This window comes from Perca fluviatilis, chromosome 14 (assembly GCF_010015445.1).
Source record: "Perca fluviatilis chromosome 14, GENO_Pfluv_1.0, whole genome shotgun sequence".
Classification (NCBI taxonomy): domain Eukaryota; kingdom Metazoa; phylum Chordata; class Actinopteri; order Perciformes; family Percidae; genus Perca; species Perca fluviatilis.
In genome coordinates, this window is record NC_053125.1 from 17,770,788 (window position 1) to 17,797,557 (window position 26,770).

At 40.6% G+C, this 26,770-nt stretch overlaps 1 protein-coding gene across 5 annotated transcripts in view; it reads right to left on the reverse strand.

Moving 5' to 3' along the window:
• rbpjb (recombination signal binding protein for immunoglobulin kappa J region b) overlaps positions 1-26,770 on the reverse strand; it is a 56,893-nt gene that overhangs the window by 6,602 nt on the left and 23,521 nt on the right. For 2 of the 5 annotated variants that reach the window (XR_005641649.1, XM_039822623.1), the window contains exons 2-9: positions 15,879-15,917; positions 6,910-7,005; positions 3,129-3,294; positions 2,770-2,944; positions 1,907-2,044; positions 1,519-1,631; positions 666-806; positions 104-259 (exon numbers count right to left, since the gene is read on the reverse strand). Coding sequence is in view for 4 of the 5 variants with exons in the window: in XM_039822623.1 (XP_039678557.1) it covers positions 104-259; positions 666-806; positions 1,519-1,631; positions 1,907-2,044; positions 2,770-2,944; positions 3,129-3,294; positions 6,910-7,005; positions 15,879-15,917 (1,024 nt within the window). In the remaining variant the exon portion in view is untranslated. Of the gene's footprint in view, positions 1-103; positions 260-665; positions 807-1,518; positions 1,632-1,906; positions 2,045-2,769; positions 2,945-3,128; positions 3,295-6,909; positions 7,006-7,524; positions 7,947-15,878; positions 15,918-18,966; positions 19,306-19,550; positions 19,570-26,770 lie in introns of those variants that run through there. The other 3 variants (XM_039822625.1, XM_039822624.1, XM_039822626.1) reach the window with 3 other exon arrangements.

Sequence of the window (26,770 nt, forward strand, 5' to 3'; positions counted from 1 at the left end):
ATTTAGTAACCTCGCTGATATAGGACTCAACACATGCTACACTGTGTTTATGTTCAGGAAAGTGGGGTGGGGGGGGTGGGGGGGACGACTCTTCAGTTTGTACCTGTAAGCTCTCTACCACAGGCACAGGGGTGACAGGCGAGTGGACGGGGCCCATGCCCTCGTAGAAAGTGTATTCAGCCTTGTCTGTGCTGATGATTGTCCAGGAGGCGCCGTCGTTGATCATCTCCTTGTTTGGTTCCTTTGGGCATGGAGTGGCCTGGCAGAAGGGGAAGAAGGGGAGACATGACCTCAAAGCACATCAGGGGCAGAGATAACCACCGACGGTTACATCCAATCAAGACTACTCTCCTCAAGACAGCAATCAAAAGGTCCATCTTTACAACCTTCAAAGTAAGTAGTAATGCTAGAGCTGAGTGGACTGCACACTCTTCTTCAAAGAGCAAAATAGCACCCTGTTCTTGAACATCCCCGTACCGTATAATAAAGACGAAAAATAGATGCAGAATTGAGCACAAATTGACTTCCAATACCCTATTTCAGAATGCTAAAGCAATCATCCTGTGAACAGTGTAGGATTAATTGCGCTTGAGGGTGAAGTGACCTCATCCATGGATTCATGTCTCCACGTGAAGAGATGTCAGATATAATAAAGTGCTACTAACTTGAAACTGGATGATCCTTTCTTGGGAAAGGCACAGGTACATGCGTTCTGTGTCCTTCAGGTAGAAGGCACACTTGTGGAGCTGGGAGACGGGGTCATCGGCGTCCAGCAGCGCAGTCTGCTTGTCCACTTTACGGATGATCTGACAGGAGAAGAAGGAGAGGGATTAGACGACTGTAAGATAGAAGGGAGAATGGAGAGAGGGGAAAGGGAAGGATGGAAACATAGCAGGGGGGAGGACAGGAAAGGGAAAACAAGGGACGAAAGTCAGCAAGGAATGAGGGAATGAAAAAGACAGAATAGTGGGAGAAAAACAGTCAAGAAAGATGGATGGACAGAGGGAAGGCAAAAAGAAAGCTCAGTAGGTGCCTTTTTAAATCACTACTAACTGTAAAGGAACATGAGATTAATGCCAGGAAAGCATTCTTTGGACAAACATGTTACTTTTATATTTATGTTAAATTAATATTTTTGACATTTTGGGAAACACTTATTCGCTTTTTTGACAAAAGTTATATAAGATGAAGATTGATACCACTCTCATCTCCAAGCCTGGAAACGGGGGAACAGCTAGCCTGGCTACAAAATCCAAATACCAGCACCAAAATTCTGAAATTAACAAGTATCTTTTTTGTGTAATCTTAATAAAAAAGAAACAAATGTATTGACAACATAAAGAACTTTGTTAAAGATTTTCCCCAAAAAAGTTGGTCTAATGTTTCAAATTATTCCTTTAAATGGTTTGCATGATTTGGGTTTTTTTCCCCCTTTATTTTATTCTCTTAGCTGATGATGTAATGAACCAACATTCACTGCTAGGATCATTAAAGTTTCTATTTCTGTTCTTTTTTTACCAGTCTGGGCAGGGCCATGCCAGTGACAGAGCAAACCAGCTTGACTGTCTGGCCGTAGTGGATGTAACCGTCTCTCACAGTGAACTCTTCTCCTTCTGACTCCTCGTCATCCACTGAAAAAGCACCATGCAGGACAAAAAAGGTCAGTGCTGCAGCAAAGCTTCAACATTTTCTATATACTCAAACCCACATTCAATCAATCTCTTTCTTTGTCCATGAGGAATGAGCTGTGTAATTATTATAATACAGCGTGGGTTACTTTACATGAAGACAATGTGACAAGCTGTCAAACCACATTCCTCACTTAACTCCGTGTGATTTAAAGCCCTTCTAACGTGATGTGTTTGTGCTTGTGTTACAGCAACAGCTCTGGCTGAATGAGACTTACACAGGTGGATGTAAAAGGCGCCCCACTGCTGGGAGCTGGCGTGAAAGTTGCCGCCCTCCACGTGTAGATAGCGCGTGCTGACCGTTTGGGACCGAAGCCGGTTGAACAGTGCCACCTTGGTCCCTGATGCAATGCACACTGTGGACAAACATGAACAAGAACACACAAAGACGGCCCGGTTACATAACAGCCCAAACATTACATTACCCTGTCAGCTGTGCTAACAGGGTGATAATCTCAGCAGAAGAGGTGATGTGTACACTACAGGTGTGCTACTTGTGACATAACTGGGTTACTGGACACATTTAAGTGAAGCTACACTGCCCTCTAGTGGTTAGAAAAATAATAATGATAATAATAACCTGTTTAAAAACAATAGGAAAAATGTTCAGCAAATAAAGTAATTAAAATAAATAAAAAGTAAAGAAATTAAATAAAAATACATAAAATAAGATTTAAATAAATTCCATAGTGAAATAAGTAAATCAGTCAGCAATATAAAAAAAACAAATTACTGACATTTTAAAGGCTGAAAAGGGCAAGTGCTTTCCATAGTTTATTTTTTTTCAATGAGTTTCTATGCCTTTTAAGTGCCTAATTTTCTGTTTTGTGCTACACTTTCACTTTTTATCCTTTTTCTTAAATCTGCTATCAGATGTGAAATCTATCGCAAGAACATAAATTTGACTGAAGAATATAACCACAAAGTAAAGATGTCAGCATCATTTTTGTACTACAACACACCACAGCTATTGACAAACAAAAGAGATTAGTGTACACGACCATCAAAACTCATCAGTATCCCCGGCACGAGTAACTGACAAATAAAATGTGCGTTAAGACACAGACAAATGCAAACTTACAGTCAGCGTTTTTGAGGGACTGCTTCTTTTTGGAGGGCTTGGAGATGACTTTGATCCTCTTGCTGAGGAAGACACCGATGTCAGTGCTGTTGCCGTAGAACATCTTGACAGACAACATGAAGTGCTTTCTCTTGTCGGAGTCGGATATGTACAAGGTTTTGGCAGTGCAATAATTCTGGGTGGACATGGTGGGGAGGCAGAAATCACAACACATTAGATCTTTCTTTTTTCTTGCTGCAAATGATTAATTCTGTGAAACCTTTCTTAAAATAGATATACACACAAAGTGACACAAGAACACAGTTCACAGTCCTATATTTTCTTTACACACTGTGTGTGTGTGTGTGTGTGTGTTGTACCTTTCCCTCTAAGTTAAGCTGTTGCATTTCTTGGTCGCTGTTGCCGATGCCGATGAAGGCACAAGGCTGCGACTCCTGCTCGGAGCAGCCGTCTCGCTCCATCTGTTCCTTCTTTTTCTTCCAGCCACTACCCATCAGGTAAACGCAGGGAGGAGGGCAGAAGAACCTGGACACATGCACACATATTTATGAATTTTGGGCTCGAATCCTTAGACCATCGGAAAAATGCGCTGTTTTCTCCTTCATTGATGTTCACTTTAGTGAGTTTGAGAGTTTCATTCTGCAACATGACTCGCCATAACTTTCAATTACCTAAAAACTGAGAAGCTGAAGAATGCTGGCGATCTCGAAACATTACAGAGTTTGGCTGACTAATAAAGCTGGATTGTAAAGTTTAAGTACCACCAGTATTTTATGTAAATAACACTTGCCGCTGGCTTCTGCTCTGTTTGCTGTTGCGAAGACGCAGTACGAGGGCTTGGCACCCCTACAAATAAACACCGAAAAGAGATGCAACAAAAATATTTATAAATTTAACTTATTTTTTAAAGTAAGTGCTGTAGAATAACTAGCAGGAGACAAGTTATAATTGAGGTAAGTTTGGAGACATTACCTTATTTAATCATTAAATTAATAAATATTTTTGTTGTATCTCTTTTCAGTGTTGTAATTTGTAGACGGCCCTAAGCACTCGTCTTACTGCCCGGTAGTAACAGCAGCAGCAGCAGCAGCTAGCAGAAGAGAGCAGGCAACTGTTCATAAACTTCTGGTGTACTTACAAACTTTACAATCCATCGTTTTATGAGTGCATAACCTATATGTACTAGTGTAGACGTTTGGTATCATTTCAGGCATTATTAGTGGGGTAATGTTAAGAGACACTTCGGATCCATTAGCCTCTGCACTAAGCTATTCAGCTGATAATGCTACTCTACGCTTACTCTCCCAATGTTAGACCCAGGTGAAAAAAGCTTCTGGGGGAGTGTTTGGCCTGAGGTCATGGTGTAAAGGACCCTAGGGTGAAATTACTCCGAACCATCCCTTTAAGCATCCGCCAATGTAAAAAACACTGTGGCTACCTGTTGAGCTGAATGGGTCCAAATGTTTGCAACAATTTGTGCCCCTGTAACTTGTATTTTAGTCCGTTACTTTAAATATAAGTATGTTTTTATTTCCACTTGACTGGACGAAAAAGAAAAAATAACATCTGCATGGCTTTAAGATGGACTTTGACATTATTTGTCCTAAAAAAGAAAAACACACATCAGAGTACCGTAATAATATTTTTGAAAAGTACATTTCAAGGACACAACCACTGGACAAGACAGCAATTTAGTCTGGATGTGAGAAACAAAAAAATAAATAAAAGAGGACAAACTGCATCTCTTAATTTACACCAGAAGAGGGCAGACCTGTGCTAAACTTCAACAAGACTATCAGAAACTTTCATCATCATACTGTTATATACAATTGAAATAAGCACTATTTCCTCAAGCTTTCAAGCCTAATTTAGCAGATGTTAACATGAGCAGTCAGATGAAATAAATATAAACAATTATTCAAGAAAAAAGGTAACTTTTTCCATTTCGGGATTTCGTAGTTTTTTTGCTCTTCTCCGTTGAAATGCTTTCTAACGTCAAGTACAGAACTTCATTAAGAAAAATGACAACTTAAGCCTTGTCAAAAATGTTAAATCAACTCATTACTGAACCAGCATAACCTCAAATAAAGTCATGTGCGTCAGTGTGGAACTGGAAAGGGACCTATTTCGCAACACCACTGTCTGTCTCTGTGGGTGTTTGTCTACTTTCACCTCCTATAAAAAGCGCAGACAGAAAGAGGGAGACAGCACATTTGCATTCTCCGTGCACCCACTTTCTTGGGCTCCCTTATTACAATATAGACAGAAGTAATCAGAGGTGCGAGACAGACGTACTGTGACTGTCATCGACCAGAAATCCCTTTAGCTGAGCACACTCATTCAGACACTTGTTTGTGATCCGGATGGACGCTCTACTGGTTATAAATATGTGGTTTTCAGTCTTGCATTGGCACGGCATTGAGCAACTCACAATCCAGCAACACTAGCACTGAACCTGTACAAGTGTGCATGTGACAAGAGTGGTTGAATGGTTCCTCTCACTGCCATTTGCCTCAGTAGTGTCACTTTAAGTGGACAAGACAGCTACAATTTATCTGAGGAATTCATCTCAATCTCAACCTTTCGCCATCTTTCTCTCCTGTTGTGCTCCAACTCTCTGAGGTGTCTCAGAGTTGGCCCGCAACGGCTGATTTGCCAAGAGATAGGCCTGATGAGATAGCAAGCAGCGCTACAGCTTGGGCCAAGAAAACAGGCGGAGGATGGAGAGCTGAAGAGAGTTGCATAATGAGTGAGAGAGGGGGGAGGAAAAAGCTATAAAAAGTTTGAGAGTGAGAGGTAAAAAGGTGAGAGCAGAGTTACAGAAAGGGTTTGAGGCAGAAAAGATGAGTTGGAGAGAAAAAAAGTGATCACCCTGCAATTGCGTGGAAATCGCAAACAAAGACAGACAGCAACAGGGTAAGTTGCACCGTATACCTCTGAGACCTGTTACACCGAAATGCTTCATGGTTTCACCAGCACATTCCAGCGAGAGCCTTTTATCTCCCCTATATTCCCATCGCCCCTAACTCCCTCTCCCTGCGCCCTTTCCTTCCGCCTCTCTGTGGCCTTCACCTGAACGTGGCCTCACACACGAGGTCGCCACTCATTTCCTCCTCTGACCTTTTGCTATGGGAGGTCAGAAAGGTCCAGGTAACCACACTGTGCGCAGGCAAGCTGGAATGTGTGGTTTCCATTCACCCCTTAGCCTGAATGCAATGAAGGCGGCCAAGCTTGTGTTTCTACATGATGCCAATAACACCCTTTAAGGATTAGCTGTTTGCAATCAGTGTCCTCAACAATAGGTCAGTGTGTATAAAGGCTTGTTAAACAGCATTTATAATAAGAGGTTGACACATTCTCACAAGTGAATTTTTACCCCTTATTTGAAAAAAACAACAAGAAATCAAAATTGCAGTGAGACATATATATAAAACGCCCCTTTTTTTTGGGAGAGTTATTTCCTCTCACGCAGACGCAGCACATACATGGTACTTGGCTGCCGGCTGTAGCCTCTGTGGTGTGTTCCACTGCAAATTTTTGGCCAAGACAAAGGCGACGACAGCCGACGGGAGGCGACATCACAGTAGTCCTTCGTTGCCACTAGTCCCCGGCCGTCGGCTTGGTGTGTCAGGGCCTTAAGGCTGCAGCCAGCAGCCGCTTAGCTTAGCATAAAGACTGGAAACGGGGAAACAGCTAGCCTGCTGCCGGCCAAAAAATAGTCTGGCAATTAACTCCCTGTAAAACTACATTTCAGTTTGTTATTAACAATAAGGCATACCTAGTCAATTAGTGAGCTTAAGAGGTGCTGGTAGATAGATTTTGTTGCCTTTTGTTAAGTAAGTGCTTGCTATAGTTTCAAATTTATTGAAGAGACATGAAAGTGGTGTCAATTTTCTATTCTAACTTTCAGCAAGAAAGCAAATTTCACAAAATGATTAACTATTCCTCCGAGAGTGAAAGGAAATCCGTCTTCTGAATGTGAAGTGTTACTCCTACCCAGACAGCCAGAGAGATTACACATACTGATGGTGATCTATCTGTTAAACCTTCAAAAACATTCTCAGCCTTACTTTATTTTCTCAAATCCAACAACTTCCAATATCAAGGCCTGAGGTAACTTTGATCATACCAGGGTCATACCTTTTCTCATTGCCATAGGATTTCTGTGCAACTTTTGCGTGCAGGATCATGACAGTTTGGTCACCTCGCTCCTTCAGGTAATTCCTCATCGCTTCTCTGCAAGATGAAAAGAGGGAAACAGGAAAAAAAGAGAGAGAAAGTTGTCCATTAACAAGCCATTTTGTGATCTAGCAGATGAGGGGATATTGGGTGCGTGGAAACTTAAAGCTGAAGCAAAGGGAGCCTCAAGGCTTGATGTGTGGGGGTTCCACTGTGTATCGTCGAGCAGGTTTTAAAAAGGCAACACTTTAGTGTAAAAAATAAAATTAAAAACGTGTGAAGTATGGAATGAGAACATACAGAAACACACATGCACACATACAGTACACTCGCAATGACCTCTGGAAAGCCGGCACATTCTGCTAGCCAAAAAAAGCTATGTTCTCCCCCAGCTGGGTCAGTTTGAGGTGGGGGTGGGCTGAAACGTTAATGACCGGCTCAGGGGGACAGTGAGGAGCATGAGGGACAAGAGAGGGGAGAGGAGGAAACAAGGAAGAGCAGGGGTTGGGGGTTAAAGAGAGAAGGAAAAAGAAAACACCAGAGCTGAAAAAACAAAAACAACAGAGCTGAGCTCACCAGCAAAGATTCCTCATCTCGTGTCAAAATGTTGCAAGGTCCGCGCTCCAATTACTTCTGTCAACTCCAAACCCTCCCACACCTCCTTTACACAAACAAGCCTCAAATTATTTGAATATCTGGGAGACCAGTAGAGCTTATGCTGGTCTGAAAAGCAAGAAGTCAAAGATCAGGCTTAGATGCACAGTTAAGACGCATCATACGCACGGACATTAACACACCCTGACCCAACCCGCGCACATGCACAGATGTCAGTGACACCTGACACGCCAGGGTGCTTCAGAGGGCTTCCCACTCAGACACAGCTTTCCACTCTGCCACGCAATGCTGGGCCGCACGCTCGGGTTGGACAGGGCTTTTGTTATGAAAAGCAAGGGGCCCCTCGCAGTGTGCGTGTGCGTGTGTGTGTGTGTGTGTGTGTGTGTGTGTGTGTGTGTGTGTGTGTGTGTGTGTGTGTGGAAGCAGGGGTACAGAAGAGGAGGAGGAAGGCTGAGAGGGATTTTGGTTCATCCATTTCATAATGGACTGGGAAACGTTTAATTCCTCGCCTCACTGTGTGATGAGACAATTATTTTTCGGGATAAAAGCTGTAATTTAAAAAGGGGTGATAGAATGATTATATAGGGTATTTCACACCGTTCCTTAAGGTCTCCTAATAGGATACGTAACATTGGTTGGGCTGAAAATGGCCCGGCTGCTGTTCCTAATGCAACCCTGTGAAAAAGCCCTGGATGAAACTTGGATGAAAAATGCTTTTCTGCTTTTCTTATGGTATCCTCATGAATATTTAGATGAGCTGCGCACTGATTGGTTGGTTGAAGCACACACACACACACACACACACACACACACACACACACACACACACACACACACACACACACACACACTTTATACATTGTTCATCTGCTATTTCATTACTAAATTCACTTCTGAGACTTTTTAATGCGAGAAATCAGCCATATAGAGCTCAAATATGGGACGTTTTACAAAAATTTATGGCTAGTTGCAAATTTGGTCAGACTGCGCCGGAGTTCAGGAGCTCCACGGTCTGACGTGCAGCCCGGCCTGTCGTCCTTCACAGACCCCGCTGTGAGCTGGCTGGAGCTCCATCACAGCCATACCTCCATACCCAGCGCAAAGTCACCGCTTCTGGGTTATTGGACTACCAAATGCCGCTGCCCTGACAGAGGTCCACGCCCGGCAGCTCGCTGTTCTCCCTCCCCTCTTTCTGCTAAATGGCTGGTGTGTGCGAGTGAGAGCGCGGTCAGCGAGCTTACACCCGCAATCTCTTGTGGAGTATTTTAACTTTGAAAAACCACAGGTTCCAGTTAATCTTACAATGGATATGTGTGTGTAATAAACGTCTCTTGTCCGCGAGTCAGCAGGCACCGGCCGCTGTCACGTCAGACTGTGGAGCTTCTCGAGTCCGACACAGTCGTAGAAAATTTGCCAATTTGCAAAACTGCCCATATTTGAGCTCTACATAGTTGATTTCTCACATAAAAAAGTCTCAGAAGTGAATTTAGTAATGAAATAGTAGACGAACAATGTTTAAAAATTTCTGAGATCTGCGCGTCCTAGGTTCAGAAGACCAGCTGGTCTCAGATCAGTGGTTTGTACGTAAATGTTGGGGCGTGACAAAGGTACAGACTAGAGCCAAATAAGGTACAGCCACCGTGTTGACATCAACTATGAGCTTTGTTGAGATTCGCCCATTTTCAGCAGTAGTTTCAAATTGTGAGATTTGCATAGGAAATAGGTGTCAATGGGACTTTGAGGTTCTATATATATATATATGCCTATTTTACCCACCGAACTGTCGTAATTCAACTATGACAAGGTAAACTCAGTTTTGCATTCTATCACCCCTTTAAGTCTCGCACAAAATAAAATTATGTTCTGTTGTTTATTCAATATTTTCTAAATTACTCTGAAAAACGATAACGATGGAGGTACAATCCTAGAATTCCAAACATTTGAGGCCATCTAACCAATCTGATGCAGTCTGATACCATTTATGAACGACATCGAGAAAATTAGTTTCTTTTCTTAAATCAAGCCAGGGGGGAAAAAAAAGTGTTTACATTAATTGACCTAATCTTCCCTCTGGGGCTAAAGTGAACGATACACTCACCAGTATCATACTCCGATACAGACACAATAACCCAAGGGAGGCTCCTGAGCTCACATCTATGATTGATTATATGGAGAACACACAGTTCAAACCTGCAGAGCACATGTCACTGGACACCTCTGATGATGCCTGTGACCGGCGACATTTGCCAGAAGGGTGACATCCCAGATAAACAACACACAGACACACACACTGGGGCACCTTGACGCAGTTAAAAATGCCAAATTTGACCTTCCAGATCCCCAAATATGAGGGTTTGATGCTTTTCTTTGACATATGTGGCAGTACAATGAATACAATTGAGTTTTAAGACAAAACCAGCAGTATTAAAATGGTACCATACGTTATAGGGAAATAAACAGCATTTTTCAGATATTTTATACAGACCAAACAATAAATCACTGAATCCATAAAATAAGCAGCAGATTAATAATAAGGAAAAACCAAACTCAGCTTTATATGCAAACAATCTAACCCATTTATTTCCAAGTGTGCTGGTAACTAAACTGCCCTGCTGGATATGCCCTGTATTTGAACACCACCTTGCAAAGTCTAAATATTACATTGTTAATCACTTCCCCCAAAAAGCTAAAAGTTGAATCAGCCACATACCTCTGCCTCTTAAATCGATGTCATCTTATATGCGGGTCAAGACAGTGAGTAAATATTCAAAATACATTGGTGTATGCATAGTTATCTTATGACCCAAGAATCTCACAATAGCGTTGGTTAGGTTTCGTGCGACAGCCCTGGCTTGTGGTTAACACTGTTTCACTACTCACCAAACAGTTCCAGACCACTGTGGCTACATTGGGGAGAGACGGTTCCCCCATCAAGACAGAAATGCTCCACCATATGCCTAAGCTTTCACTCACAGTGGTTCTTCGTGTATTGTCATCTGCAATGCCCTGCTATCCACTTCACAGCTACCCATAAATAACCCCTGAATAGATAACAAAGATGTCCCACATGTGGCAGCACTCAAATGAAACAGAATACTCTGGGATCAAATGAATTATATAAACCCAGTGGTGGGTCCATCTTTACAAACTTGTGTTGTGTAGCCAAGCATTGTTGAAACCCGCAGAATTTTAGATTTAATTCTAGTGGGGAAGCCAAGGATTACAAAGATACCAAATAGGTCAAATGCGTATAAAATGATGCTCTAAAATATTTCCATCAGACATAATGTTGCAGCCATAAAAATCATGGTATCCTAGGGGTGGTACGGTTCATGAAAAAAAACATACAAACCGTTCGGTCCGCTTGTCTCGGTTCGGAGCGCGTGTGTGCCACACGGTTCGACGCATGCGCAATGTAGCCTTGTGCCCGTATGTGACCTCAGACAGTGTGTTTCCCTTTCGCGCGAAAGAAGCGGTGTGGACAAGTTACCAACAAAACGTACAGCGAAAGACCGTGCAAAACATGTCAGACCGTCCTGCCAACCTGTATACATTTTATCATCAATGTAGACTGTAACGTTTTTCACTCTAAAGTTGCTGAAGCGGCTGCAGTTTCAATCGTGCCGGCTCTCTGCAGCAGGCGGGGCTCTTCAGTTCCCCCCGCAACTGACGCGCACACACACACAAAACACACACAAACACACACGGTGGATGAGACGTACAGGAGGACCTAAATTGAGGACAGCTACGAGTTAAAGTCCAATAAGTACTTTATCAAACAGTATGAATGTGTGTCCCAGGCCAAGATAGGAAATTAACTAACAATGTAAACTTTTTTTTATGTTTAACGTATTCTGACTTATTCAAAAGACGGAGCTTTAAGAGTTCCTCGCTTAAAGGATACCATTTTTGTAAGAGCCACACTGAAGTTGTTGAAAGTTATTTCAATTGATATTCTGTAATATTTCAATCTTCATGGGCTAAAAAAGAACATAATTTCCTGTAGATGGCAACACACATTCTCCTTTTTTTGCCAAATAAATGAAAAGCTTGTTGAAATCATCAATGTCTTCTCTCTTGCTGTATCAAAATCTCACCAAGCTTTCCTCAGAGATGGTCCCAATAATGTGCTTAAAGTCAAGTCAAGTTTGTGCATGATTACATGATATAACTATATCATTATTTAATACTGTATCCTACATTGTGGATAATTAAGCTATATATCATATGCTGAAGTATATTTCTGGAGTGTTAAAGATTAAAAGAAAAAATAACAAGAACCGTACAGAACCGAAAACCATGACCCTAAAACCGTGATACGAACCGAACCGTGGGTTTTGTGAACCGTGCCACCCCTAATATGCACATGACAATGTCATACAGATGGAATATTTTTTTTATGTAGGTGGGGAAATTTAGGGTGAAATCAAGACCTCAAAAGATTAAAAGCATATAAGAGGGAAAAACAATCACTTAAATGACACTCCCAGTGCATAACATGCAGGTGAGTATAATGTAGGCATATAAACTGTAGTCAAAATGACTAAGGCTATTCACAGCACAACCAGCCAATTCATCATCTACACAGAATTTACTAATAAGCATAGTCTTGTATGCTTGTGCAAAGATATGTTTGAGTAGTAACTAGTAAAAAGTCATTAAGGACAGTGATACAATAATGAATGAATAAAAATGGAAATAGTTCCAGCAATGAGCAACATTGCAAAAAGGTTAAACATATTTTACATTTTTGGCAACAAGATTTTATGAGACGAAGTGACATTTAGAGAGCAAGATAGAGATTAGGTGTCTTTCTGAGAGCCAAAGATTGGAAGGAGAAATGAGAGAGACAGTGACCAGTGCACAGCTCCACTTCCTATGCGAGTAGTGTGCAGACACACAAAATGACAAACATAAAGACATACATAAAAAGAATATCAACATGCATATAAATATTAAGGACAGGGGAGGGAGGGAGGGAGGGAGGGAGAGGGAGAGAGAGAGAGAGAGAGAGAGAGAGAGAGAGAAAGAGAGAGAGAGAGAGAAAGAAAATGTGTCTGTGTGAGAGCACAGGAGAGAAATTAATAAAAAATATACACTGCAAACTGGGAAATCAATGCCCTATTTCATCAGAGACAGGAAGTTAGAGTAATGGCCACTTCAATTTATCCATTCAACAGCAGGCACTGCAGGGGTTGGGCATGTGTGTGTGTGTGTGTGTGTGGGGTTGGGTTAAGCCAGGCTACAGATGCAGCAGAGCAGACAGGCATCTGTCCTGTACATCTGCCACAGCGTCTACAGCAGAGCGGTACTGTCACAAGACCCCCCTGTAAAAGAACACACACACACACACACACACACACACACACACACACACACACACACACACACACACACACACACACACACACACACACACACACACACACACACACACACACACACACACACACACACACACACACACACACGAAGGGGCTGCTCCCCTAACATAGGAGGCAGCTTATCCAGCCTATATGTTAATGTGGTGTTGCGTCTGTTTGTGTGTAGATTTGTGCACGTGTACCTGTGTGTCTAAGATGTGTGTATGATTGTGCACGTCTGTGTGCGCTCATTTCCAGTGTATGTGTGTCATGTATTGTATTTCCAGTCGAGTAGCCTTCCTGACAGAGCGGCCCTACAGGACCCAGGGCTTTAGCTGCCCTAAAAACGCCCCTGCAGAACGATGCACTATTTTAGCTGTCCGTGCTGCTGCCTGACAAAAAAAATCGTAGGGGCTGCTGTTGTTTCAAGTGAGTGTGACTGTGTGAGTGAACATGCAGACATGAGGACACTGAGCCAGATACAAAGAGACACAACACCATGATACACAGGGGTACAAAGATGCATACACACTAAAAGGAGTTGTGTTTTCAGCCTTTCAGCTGCTCGATTAAGAGTGTTTTGTGTCAGTCATATTTCTGGCCATCCAAACCATCAAATAGAAGGGCCATTGCAAGCCAGCGGACTGGCAGCACATGAATGAAGAAGGGGACACATCAAAAGGTCCTGGGGCCTCTTTTTTCCAAAACCATGCTCGGCAGTTCCAGGCAGTATGCAACCCCTTATTTTCCCCACCAAGAGCCACGTGCAAAGGAAAAGCACACACACACGCAAACCCATTCCCAGCAACAATGAGAAACACCAACAAGCTAACAAGTGCACACACACACACACACACACACACACACACACACACACACACACACACACACACACACACACACACACACACACACACACACACACACACACACACACACACACACACACACACACACACACACACACACACACACACACACACACACACACGCCCAGAAGCAAGCCACAACATCCATCAATATTATGTGTTCAACCAAATGTTGCTCCAAATGACTTGGAACAAACATAAGAGGAACAAAATAATCAAAAACTTGCAGCGCTGCTAGTCAAAGCTATGCTGAATGCAGGGCACATCGTAGGGCTTTGAGTTTTAGAGTGAAAGTCCTTGCCTACAAACAACTGCTTGTGTTAAAATGAGCTTTTAATACAAGCATATACAAGCATGTCTCAGAGAGTGAAAAACTACAGAGATCTAACTCATGAACAATCAATAGCAGAACAAAAATGATGTAATACAGCGGGGGTCAACCGATAACAGCTGTCCAATGGTGGAAGTATGGACGATCAGGCCAGAATCACACAGTAAAACTACGCATGCAACGTTGTTGTTTGGTACATTATAGGGATGTAATGATTACCGGTGTAACGGTACACCACGGTAAAAATGTTGAAGATAACAATTACCATTTTCATTTAAAATACCATTATTATCACGGTGGATTACCACGGTGTGGAAACCGCGTGTTCCCAGCTTCACCCGAGTCTCCTGAAGTTGCCGAGCAGGCGCACTGCGTAGCCTACAGTGCGTTTCTTGAAGTTGGAATTACGGCGGAGGGAGGAGATGACAGCGCTCCGTCAGGACATTTATCAGCCTCGTAAAAAAGGCCATAGTAACACTTGCTCTCTCTCCTGAGATGATTGACCAATCACTGTGAGTCATCGCTTTGATCTCCTGCCAATCACTCGCACTCAGACAGGAGAAGGGGACAGAACAGCGGCTGTAAATGGACTTTTTTCTTTATCATTCCTTTCCCGTTTTCGGACTTGTTGAAGGGATGTGCATAGCCCAGAATGTAAGTTTAAACTATTCTGTAGCTTGCTAAACTGTCATGAGTTTTACTGCCTCATTATCTGTGGAAACGTTTAAGCTACTTATTCATTTTTCAATAAGTGTCCTGCTACAATGTGGATAAGTTTAGCCCGTGTTACGAAGTGACATTTATTTGGGGGGGAGAGAGAGAGAGAGAGAGAGAGAGAGAGAGAGAGAGAGAGAGAGAGAGAGAGAGATTATCGCCTTGACAATATTGCTGTTGCTGTTTCTTATCGCATAGCTGACAGATGTTCCGATTGTTTAATATTACTTGTGCAGCCACGTGTTGATATTCAGGTTGTGTTATGGATATGTGTGTTGTAATAGATGTGGCTTATTCACGGTTTGTGTTACTGAGCAATATGTTACATTTATGTTAATTATTACAGAGAAATGAATGTAAATCTTAGTATTGTTTCTTGTTATATGCTGGTGGCTATAACATTTAGTTTTTGGTAAATAATGTTCATAGTAAGTAAGATGCTTATTAATGTGCATTATTATTTGCTTATATTTCAGAACCACATCCAACTTCACATGTAATGTCAAATACAACTTCATAGTTGACTTCATGTTCGAGTTGTAAATAAATCTTCCTGGATCTCAAAGTCAGACATCTCCAGTTCAAGTTCTTACCGGACACCCTACAGCGGTTTTCAATAGTTTTTACAAGCCTATTGCCTATATTTTTGTAATATAATAAACACTGTTACTGTTTTTGAAACTATTTCAGCTTGTTTCAGTGCTTTCTGAACATATTGAACACACTTTTAAGAATACCGTGATAATACCGAAAACCGTAATAATTTTGGTCACTATAACCGTGAGGTTAAATTTTCATTCCGTTACATCCCTAGTACATTAACGTGCTGTTGTTTTTGTCGTTATCGTGGCAACATGCAGCAAATCGGCATCTACATTTATTCTGTGGTCATTACAGATGTAGCTCTAACTTTTTCTGCATCACCACCAGAAATGGGGTGAGTAGTACACATAGGTAGACATACAAATATCACCACAACAACAAAAGGAGTTAAGGGAAGAATACATTCAGTGTCTAAACGTGTATGCGCACACTCACCTCGTTAGGCGCAGTGGCTGAGGGCGCTCCCCGAACTTCCTGCAAAGACAAAGGGAGAATAAAACATGAGTGGGCTGGTTATTAACCACAAAACACACAGCGTAAACACTAGGGATAGAACGGTTCAAGTAAAAAATCTGAACCGTTTTGTCCGCTAGTCACAGTTCGGGTGGGTTTATCGCCAAAGATATGCAGTTGTGGAGGATGCGGAATTACAGCATATGATTAAAGCTATATAGAGCGTAGTTTCTGTCTCCCCCATGAGGAATTCTAAGTAATGACAACAACACTGTCGGCGCGTCCACATGATACAAGCCTTCTGTGATCGCGCCACGTCCCCCCCCCCCCCTCCTCCACACAGTTGCAAATAGCCAAGAAGGACACGGAGGATTTAAAAAAAACATGATGGACTCTTCAGAAGAGGTAATCATCTTCACTCGAGCTTCTGCGCGGGAAAGTCGCTGGACAACACAATCTTCTGAACATAGCCATACTGAGAAATACAAAGAGAGCTGTGTGGAGCTGATAGTCTTAATTAGCTTTGTAGCAACTTATTTGGCAATGGCTTGAATATAACGGACGTTCAATAATATCAAAAAGTTACGCACTAAAGATTTAAAGTTGCCCTGTTGTTTTGAAAACAGTGGACAGTGTGTGTTTGGGTTATGTTGCACTTAATGCAATTTTTTTGATAAGCACTTTTCTTTTCATTGTATTTTAAATACTGCACTTTAATGTCAAGTGGAAAACTAATCTTTCCATTAAGAATTGACATGTTGTAGGCTACTGTTTTTAAAAAAAAAAAAAAGAAAGAAAAAAAGTCTTGTGCTGTTTGAGCTTATGCTTCACTTTATGTTGATGGCCTTATGTTGATGGCCTTAGTCTACTATAATGGGGCCATTTGTATATATATATAAAAAATAACAAAGCTGCATTTTTTTGTTTGCATTAATAAGAAAACCTATTCTTTAAATAGAATTTTGGCAATGAAGAAGTGTTTATGTTCCTTATTTTCTTAGCCGGAAATGTTGCTAAATAAATAAATAAATAAATAAATAAAGGAAAGGCATGTTAAAACCGAAAACCATAACTGTGATATGAACTGAGCTGCGAACCGGTCCACTCCTAGTTAACACTGCATTACACAATGACACGCACACGCAGTGTGTAGTGGCACAGTGCTCAAATAAAGGTAAGTCGCAGGACGTGTCGGTGTCAGCAGGCAGGTTAAAGCAGGTGAAAAGACACTGAACTTTACTCAAACTAATACTTGCCAATGGCACATTAAAAAACAGGCTGCGTGTCACCACATGAAACCCAACAATAAAGGAGTGGAGGCTTGATATTACAGTGACTACACATACTTATCTTGGTTATAAGATTTTAAAACCTACAGCTTTAAATGTCTAATAAGTCATAGATGTGGGGGTGATACAGACCTCATTGTTTGACCACATGGCACTAAATCCATTAAGTCTGGAACACTACAAACTGATAACAATAGCTTTTAGGCTTCACGTGTGCTAATCTGAATCGTAAAAATGCATCTGAATTGATAATTTCCTGACGCTGCTTTCAGTTCAATAGTTCAGAATAGCCGAAGGCAGATTTCACTTGGTCTGAGGCAACATGCAGCATTCTGAAAAGTAGATACCGCTGGGTTTTAACAGGGTAAACACTTCTGTATTCTAGATGTGAGGTACGACATAGTGCTTTAAAAATGGGCAGTTGGTTGTAAAAAGCTCTCTTTTTAACAAGGAGACTGAGTCATTTACATGTGTATGCAAATTCACAGGGATGTGTGCCAGAATATACTAAATTGAAATGTTTAAAAATTATTATTAAAAGCAGAGGGCACAGTGCTGAGCTGCCAACTGAACATGTGTCTATGACACCGACATGACAAAAGTCTTTTTTTTTGTCTAAAAATGAGACAACCACAAACAAGTGTCTACTCATTCAGCACTGCTGACAACACATCGTTATATGAAAGGGTTGTCAAATTAATTAAAACTTTTAAAATAAAATATTATTAGATGGAAACTTAAAAGACCTGCAGCTGCCCGAAAAGACATTTTTGGAACTCACTGTTCAGGTGTTTTCTAAAAAGTCTGCAGCCTCTCCGTGGTGTACAGCTACCCGACTTGACACATAGGAAACCTAGTTCAACTTTCCACTAAGTATTTAAATCAACCTATTTGACAGTAAAAGTGTGCGTCATGCAGCGGGTGGAGGGTTTGCATTGAGGCCCCCCGACCCTCTTTAGATCTAAAGAAAGCAAGGGCTGATCTATGTCATGTAAATCCAAAACTGGGAGGATGACACACGCATAACCGCTCATTTTGCTGGATCTTCATGACATTACCACCAATTAATCATTCATTTCCCACTATTATGACAGCATCATATACCTTCACTCATTCCAAAGACCCTTTCCTAAAAGTGGACAGTCGACTTTACTGATTCATCAGGCTTCCAGGAGGCTGAACTGTGATTGAGTCATACATGAACTCTCAGTCAGCATGTTAAGGAAACCACTGCTGAGACCACACGTATAGTAAAAAAGGCTGTAAACCCTGCAACATTTCACAGCTGACGTCGATTTTTATTCCCATACAGGCAGAAGACTTTAACATGCCTCCAAATTGTTGTGGTTAACTTTCTGAAAGAAAAAAGGTGCATACTTCTGCACGTTACTCTGCTGTTTTACTTTGGTCAGACGTCTCTTCATCAAGGTCAGAGCCAGAACATAGTGCCTCGTTTTCCCCATTTCATGAATTGGGACTCAAATCGGAATTAAAATGTGACATCAATAAACCGAATCAAATCAAATTAGGGCTGCAATTAACCGTTTTCATTATCAATTCATCTGCTGATTATTTTTTGATTAATCAATTAATGTGAAAAATGTCTTTTAAACGATTCAGTTTTTTGTCATGTATGACAAAGAAAAGCATCAAATCGTAACATTTGACAGCCAGAAACAGCTGATGCTTGGCTTATTTTCTTTAATACATTTTCTAATCGTTGCAGCTCTAAATTCACCCCTATCAAACACATGCATTACTAGAGCTTGTTAAAAACATACCCGGATGAAAGTCTTTCCCAGAGCGTTCAATCGGCCTCTTGCTGCAGCAATAACAAACTATCTGAGCGCACATCACTGCAGATATGTGACCATACTCGCTCATAGACGACACATTCTTCAGCACCACTATAATGTTCCTTCAGTGCACACAGCTTTGTAGTACAGCGAAAATAACACTGCAAAGGTTGTTTTTTTTCTTCAGATTGCTTACAGACTATATGCAAACGTTTTCAGTTCCTTAATTGTTACAGAAATGCACCACTGACTGTTCAGTTTTTAAATCCTTTGTGACAAAAAAAACATTGACAACATTGACCCTAAACCTGGTAAGATATCAAATCAAACTGTTGCCTATGTTCATCTGATCTATTAAGGCACTACAGTTACATGCAGCGTATGGTACATGACTGGTATAAAGTGGAGGTAGGCCTACATGTATGCAGCAGGTGGATGTGACTGTACAGAGAGGTGTGTGTGTGTATGTATGTGTCTACAAGACAGAGAGTGTAAGTGAGTCAGATTTTCTCCTTGTGCAGGATGCGGTAGCGTTGCATGCTGCTGATAAGTATGTCAATACATCTTACATGCAATCAATAAACACACAGATGTGTGTCACTCGGTTGGTTAGGGGTTTCGGCACGCAGGCACTGTGTGAATTTGAAGAAGAATAAAAAAAAATAAAAAAAAGGACGCACACAAAAAAATAGAGGGATGAAAATAGCAAAAAGGCGATGGGAAAAAAGGCAATGAGGGGATAAAGGGCAGGAGAAAGCGAGATAAACTGAAAGCATGATTGGTGCAAGAGCCAGAAAGAGGGAGTGGAGGTGGAATAATTATAAAGGAGGGCAATCAATAAGGTTCCCACAGTGAAACACTGATGCCTCAACTAGCTAATGGATTCCAGACGGCTTCTCCCTTCCCCTCCCCTCCTTCTAAACCTCACAGCGCCCCTTTAAAAAGGGAGCGATAGAGGAAAAGATACTGCGGGGAAAGCGAAGTGTGGGGTGAGATTAAAAGGCGAGGCAAGAAGAAGTGGATGGCGTGTTGTGGAGAGAGGAAGAATGGGATCTACTCAGAGTTGAAGTGCAAGGATTTATAGGTGGATAACACAAGGAGACTAAGGAGGAGGTGGTGAAGCTATGTCTGCACACAAACATGAAAGTCATGGCTGCATTTACTTGCTATTTTTGGATGTAATGCTTTTATGTGTTTCTACAGTGTGCATGTATCAAAATGCACATCAATAATTTCACCTAGCTTCAAGTAGCCTACTTTATATTGCAGACAGTAAGACTGGCTTACTGCGAAGAAGTGATGTGTAAAAAGACCGATGAAGGCGGTCAGAAGAGTTGGGGTTGCAAGTTCTGTGAAAAACCACCGTTTAGTTATATACATATCCCTTCCATGAGCTCACTTTAACACACTCGCTCGAGACACAAACACTAACAAGAAAAGAGGACTAAACACAGGAAACCACAATAGGTAGAGTTGCAAAGAAAAAAACAAAGACATACTGACTCTTGCATCTGCAATTTCTTCAGGTAAGCTTGACTCTCTGAAATCGCATGCTTGATGGCAAAGTTCACAAAAGTTCAATATCAAAATTAGTCCATTAATCACAATTTTGAAGTTATTGTATTCCTATATCATTTTGTAACAGTTGTTTTTAAACATTTTAACACAAAATTTCTCAATTTATATTTCTTTGCAAATGATGCCCTTTGGCGTGTTCTGCAGCACCAAAAACAGAAAACTGAGCGCTAAAACGGATTTTGTTTTCCCTCTAACACACACACACACACACACACACACACACACACACACACACACACACACACACACACACACACACACACACACACACACACACACACACACACTAAAATCAGACCAGAGGTTAATGGAGGAAAACAAAGCTCTGTAAGAAGGACTTTCGTCCGATTTGCTCTCCAAACTGACTAATTTCCCTTCCTGCTTACTATCACTGATTCCTCTGGACACAATGAGGGTGCCAAACACTGCAGCCAAATAGCACTGGTAAGAAATCAGGCAACATAATAGTATTTTCTAGGGCTGTCAAACGATCAATTTTTTTAATCGCGATTAATCGCTGAATTTCTATAGTTAATCGCGATTAATCGCATGTTTTATCACATGATTACAATTCTATTATTTTGCATTTCAGAACTGTTTTTAAGTACATAATAATGGAAAGCAATTCTTACCAGTGTATCTTGATAGGGAATCAAATGAATGCAAAGAAAGTTACTTTATGAACTTTACTTTAAGATTTGTATTAGTTTATTATTTATTTACTGTAAACAAAAGAAAAAAAAGAAGGGTACTAAACAACAGTCAGGAACTTGTTTATTGTTAAGGCCATGGTCAACATTAAAGATTTAATAATAATGTAATAACTATAACAATAATTTATTTCACCAGTAAATTGCTGTTGAACGACAAAAACAACCACCAGATGGGAAAATGATATTTTACAATTACTTTGAATGCACCACGAGGCTACCTGTTTTAAGTCTGTGTTGTTTAATTCCGACAACGGCAGCTGCAAGTGAACGCACCGTCTGTGTTGTTTAATTTCGACAATGGCAGCTGCTGCGCTGCAGAGCAGACTGTTAGGTCCCGATTTTGGAATACTCTACATGAAATACAGTCACACTTTACACTGTTTAACGTTAGCTGTCAGCAATTTATCCCTGTTTAATCCAGCTGCTAGCTAAAGGTATGCTAACGTTACCTGCTGTCAGGCGTAGTGTAAAGTCAGGCACCGAAATGAGGCACATACATTTTCGTTCTTAGTCGGTCTCGTTACTACCGTTTAGGTCGGCACGTTTCAGTACCCAAACCTACTTACCAGAGTCAATATAGTGTGCAGTAACTTATAAATAATTGTGATTACTCACTGACGTCCAGTGAGCACCGGTTGATGAGACAGCGTTTGCACTTTGGTTTCAAGAACAGCTCAGCGAGTAGCACTCTAAAAACAGTGCTTTGCCTGAGCCCACTAGCATCAACCTGAGTCACTGTACTATGCTTAGCTCATAGCTGGTAGCTCAAGCTTGACGTGCTTCGGTGATATTTTAATATGGTTTTACACAATGTGCCTATGGCTTTCGACTTGTCTACGAGCCGTCCGGGAGTTTTGGGAAATGAAAAGCGCCATTCAGAATTGTGTTGCTGCTGCTTTTCTCCATCATGCCTGCAGCCAGCAGCAGGAGGATGTGTTAGGAGGAAGTATGACAGCTTGGTGATAAGTAAAGGTGCGGCAAAGGGTCAAAATAGTAGCCTGTTAGGCACGACATGAAGCCGAGTGAAGTGAAAATAAATTTATAAATGACAGCATGCGAATAATGAGATAAAAAAAAAATGTACGCGTTATGCTCGGCCCTTAAGGCCGGGACACATATAGCCGACGGGCGACCGTTGACAGAAAACCCCGTCGATATGATCAGTCGCGTCCCCGAGGTCCAAAAAACTGCCACAGAACACACCAAAAAGACGAGAAGAGACGAGACGTAATACATCTCCATAACAGCAGGCGGTGCTAATCTGTAATGTTGCCCAAGAAATGAAAACCGGCAGCTGATTGGACGAACGCATCACATGGGTTTGTTTTCTCCGATATTGAGAGCCAGACTGTCATGGCGGTTCAGAATGTGATCTCATATTGTACTAAAATAGTTCACTGAAACGTGTTTCTGAAAACATTTTAAGCGAGAAATAGGCCATGCAGTTACTGAATCTGTCTTCATTTCAGCTCAACAAAGGTCAGTTTAAAAGATTTTCATCAGATTTTGAGAGACTGTAGTCACCTTATTGCGCTCGTCATTTCCGGGTGAGTCCCGACTTCCCTGCTGCCGACCGAACATGTCAGGTCGGCCAAAATGAACGCTGACAGCCCCCCAGACGGACAACAGCACGGGACACACCGGACAGATTTGAGTCGCTGACCTCGCCAGACTGTCCCACGGCCGATAATCGGGTTAATGTGTCCCGGGCCTTAATCGCGTTGCGATTAACGCGTTAATGCTGACAGCCCTAGTATTTTCACTAGAATGAGAAATAAACAGCAAGACCGGACACATTAGCATTAAGCTCACTAGGGGTGTAAGAAAAAAAAAAAGAAGAGAAAAAAATCGATAAACTTGAGTATCGCAATATTTTATTTTGCAATACTGTATCAATTTTCAAAAAGACAATATTGATTTATTTAATTTTTTCTAAACGCTCAAAAATATTCATGTAAGACAGTGGTTCACATTTATGTTGTGTTTAAACCCCCTACCGCTAGATGACTATGCTGAGACGCACCACTAGTGTCCTTGCCTAACAGTGCCCAACTGTGCCTTACTTTTTACTAGAAGCTAACAATGTAGCTATGGCTGAACTTTGGCCTACTTTAGCATATAAACATTAGCTCACTAAGAACCTGTGAACCACAATCCCAAACTGGCAGTTTGATTTTCTGTGTACTGAATTGTTTACCTAAAGTAAACTTCTTTGACTTTTATGAACATCATGTCCTTTTTTTTTTTAAATAAGTTTTTCTAAAATTATACTTTAAAAAAATCCCAATATATCGCCTTATGTACAGTATCGAAATATATTGCAATATATTTAATCATGACCCATATATCGTGATACGTACCGTAATATTCTTGCCAATACACAATATGTGACATTTATCAGTTTCAATGTGGAGAGAAAGACAGACTAACATAAGGCTGTAGAACTAATTGATGTAGTTTTATTTTATATTTATTTCAAGGCGGTTTTGTACTAAAGAATAAAAGGAAAAGCAGCACATTTTAAGGGTGTCTTTTTGACAGTGAATATCATAACACTTGAGAGTGTCAAGGAAATGTCTAAAATAAGCATAATACAAAACTGGAAACTTCTTCATTCGACATTGCCTACCACTGCACTTTTAAAATGTATGTCAGAAGTTGTGAAACTGATGAATTGACTGCATTTCTGCCACTTAAAAACAAAATATGGGGAAGCAATCATTCGCAAAGTTCATTCTATCTATTTAACGAAACTACCAAGCTACTCCAGTAGTTTGGTTGAAGTTGAACATGTAAAAGCATAATTTCCCCTATCTTCACGGTCATCTTTCCAGTCAAAGCTGAATATTCAGATGCATCGAAATTAATTTGTCAACAAGGATATATATGAATATCTCTATGCCAACATACCTGCCTCCAAATAATGGAAGAGTGTCATTAATGTCAACACCATAGGATAAAGCATTTTAGTTATCACACACACACACACACACACACACACACACACACACACACACACACACACACACACACACACACACACACACACACACACACACACACACACACACACACACACACACACACACACTAATCTAAACCTCTGCTGAGTCGCTCTGCCTCAAGACTTGTAAACTATCAAACCCAGTTCCATAACTTGTCTTATCCCTTTGTGTTTACGAACCCTGTAATGAGGCCTTTTTTTTTACTTTGGCAATATCCTTTTAGGAACCTGATAGGCCCATTAAGCTGCTAAGCCAACTTGCTAGCTTACCCTGGCATGGTTACTAATGGGTATGTGTGCCAAGGCCAGTGAACTGGTATAAGATGGGACAGACCGTTGTTCCATTAACAGTAGATGTAAAGCAGTGGAAGAGGATGTCTGGACTCTGGGCTTTCACTGGGAAGTGAGAGTGAGCTCACTGTTGGCTTGCAGAGGTACAGCGTAGTGGCGGTTGTGTTGTGCCCGTGTCCAAAATACTAGCACTTGGGTCTTAAGTTGTTAACTTGTTTCATGAGGACACTGGGTCAATGACGAATAAGGGTTGGCCAGATGAAAAATTAAAAAAGCTTTGAAAAAGGCATCCTTGAGTTTCGTTACATGTATATTTTGTGTTATTGTACATTTTATTTCATTTGAAATAGGATTTTCACAATTTTTTTAACAAAGGTAGGACCAAATGGACCTAAAATGTCAAGTGGTGTAACCACAAAAGGAATGATTAATATTTAATATTTCATCCACTACATTGTTTGTGAGTGCACTCATACAAATATAACTCCTATTTCAGCCAAAAATAGATTTTATTAGGATTACTTCTAAATTTAAATTATATTTGTTATTGCAATATCAAGTGGTAGACGTGCTGGAAACATTTGTTTTCTAAATAATCTCAAATTGTGTAAAAAGTCTTAAAAATTTGTTTCTACAGTGGAGTAGAGTATTACATTTTATCAAACATTAATTTACCTGCATCATTTTTTCAAGAAACATACTGGTTACATCATTTGACACAAACCAGCCCAAAGTCCTCCCCAAAGGGACTTACCATCTCAAACAGAAAACACTGTTCACAAACTGCTCCAAACAGCTCTACTGTAGTCCAGCCTTTACTTCAGAGACGAACGTGGGTCACTTTGTAACACACGTTATAATGCTCGCCTAGCTGCTAGCGTGGCACGCCCTCATACTCTGCTTCTGACTGGTTAGTAGTCCTTACCTAGCTACTGCGCATGTGCGACTCCCAACAAAGATGGAATAGAAGTGAGATGTCTCACTCTGTAGCTAAAACAGAGAGCTCAACAAACAGGGTGAAAAGAGGAGCTGCAGCAATGTGCAGTACAACAAAAATATGGTGTTTTTTGATAATTAAACCATGTAAAACTATTCTGGTACAACCTCTAAATGCAATTATTAACCTGGAAACCTCTTTAACTTATTCTGGTGCATTTATCTGAATTCGATTTGAGAAACTGCATTTTTTCAATGGCACTTTTAATATTTAAGTAACATTTTATACTTAAATTAAATAATCCTTGAATGTTTTAGGTATTTTAAAGCTGCTGTTCTTGTACCACATTAGGGGTCACAGTTCAACTGCCTCATTCTATGTTATTAAATTGTTAAGAAATTATTGTAACATTGCAAAGGAATGATGAGGAATTTTATTTTAAGGGTAAAACTTTTTTAAACACTAAGGCCTTACACTCTAATGATTTAGCCTAGCCTAGCTAAATAAGCTATCTTAATTAAGGGTTGGATAAATTACCTCCACCTCCAAAAATTCAAACAATGAACACATACAAATAGTTCTAAATAGTAATTAAGTTCATATAACCTCTTGGAACAGTAACTGAACTAGTTATATTTGAAAAGATTGGCCAAGAATTGAGAGGCTTGTAATAGGAGTAACCAGTTACACCATTTGACATTTCAATGTAAAATCAAATTTGTCAGGCATTATAATGGACACATATCAGCATATGGCCTTGGTGTAAATAATCAAACATCGTTTTTACACTAAATACAAATTTTTATTCAAAAGAATGTTTTTCAATGTTTTACTTGGGTCATACCATTTGACATGTGAACTAAAGAACTGAATTTAAACTAAAAATGTCTTATTAACTTATATTTATCAGAGAGTTATTAACCTTGTGATGCAGCAGTTATGCTGATCAGGGGTCCTTGATGTAACTTCCTGTCATGTGGTCTTCTTGCTGATTTTAACAAAATGGCACCTTAAATGGTAGTTACACCACTTGACATTTCAGGAAGCTAGCATGACTGACAGGATTCCCTAAATTATTAAAATAAATATAAGCATAATTTTAAAATATATTGTAAATATGTATAATAACCTTTAATTTAGGTTAATGCCCAAGTAGTTAATGGGAAATTTGACCTTTTTAAGCAAGATAAACATTTTGGTACAAAGTTTTGACAGTTACACCACTTAGACATTTTTGCCATTAATCGCCTATTATTCTCTTAAAAT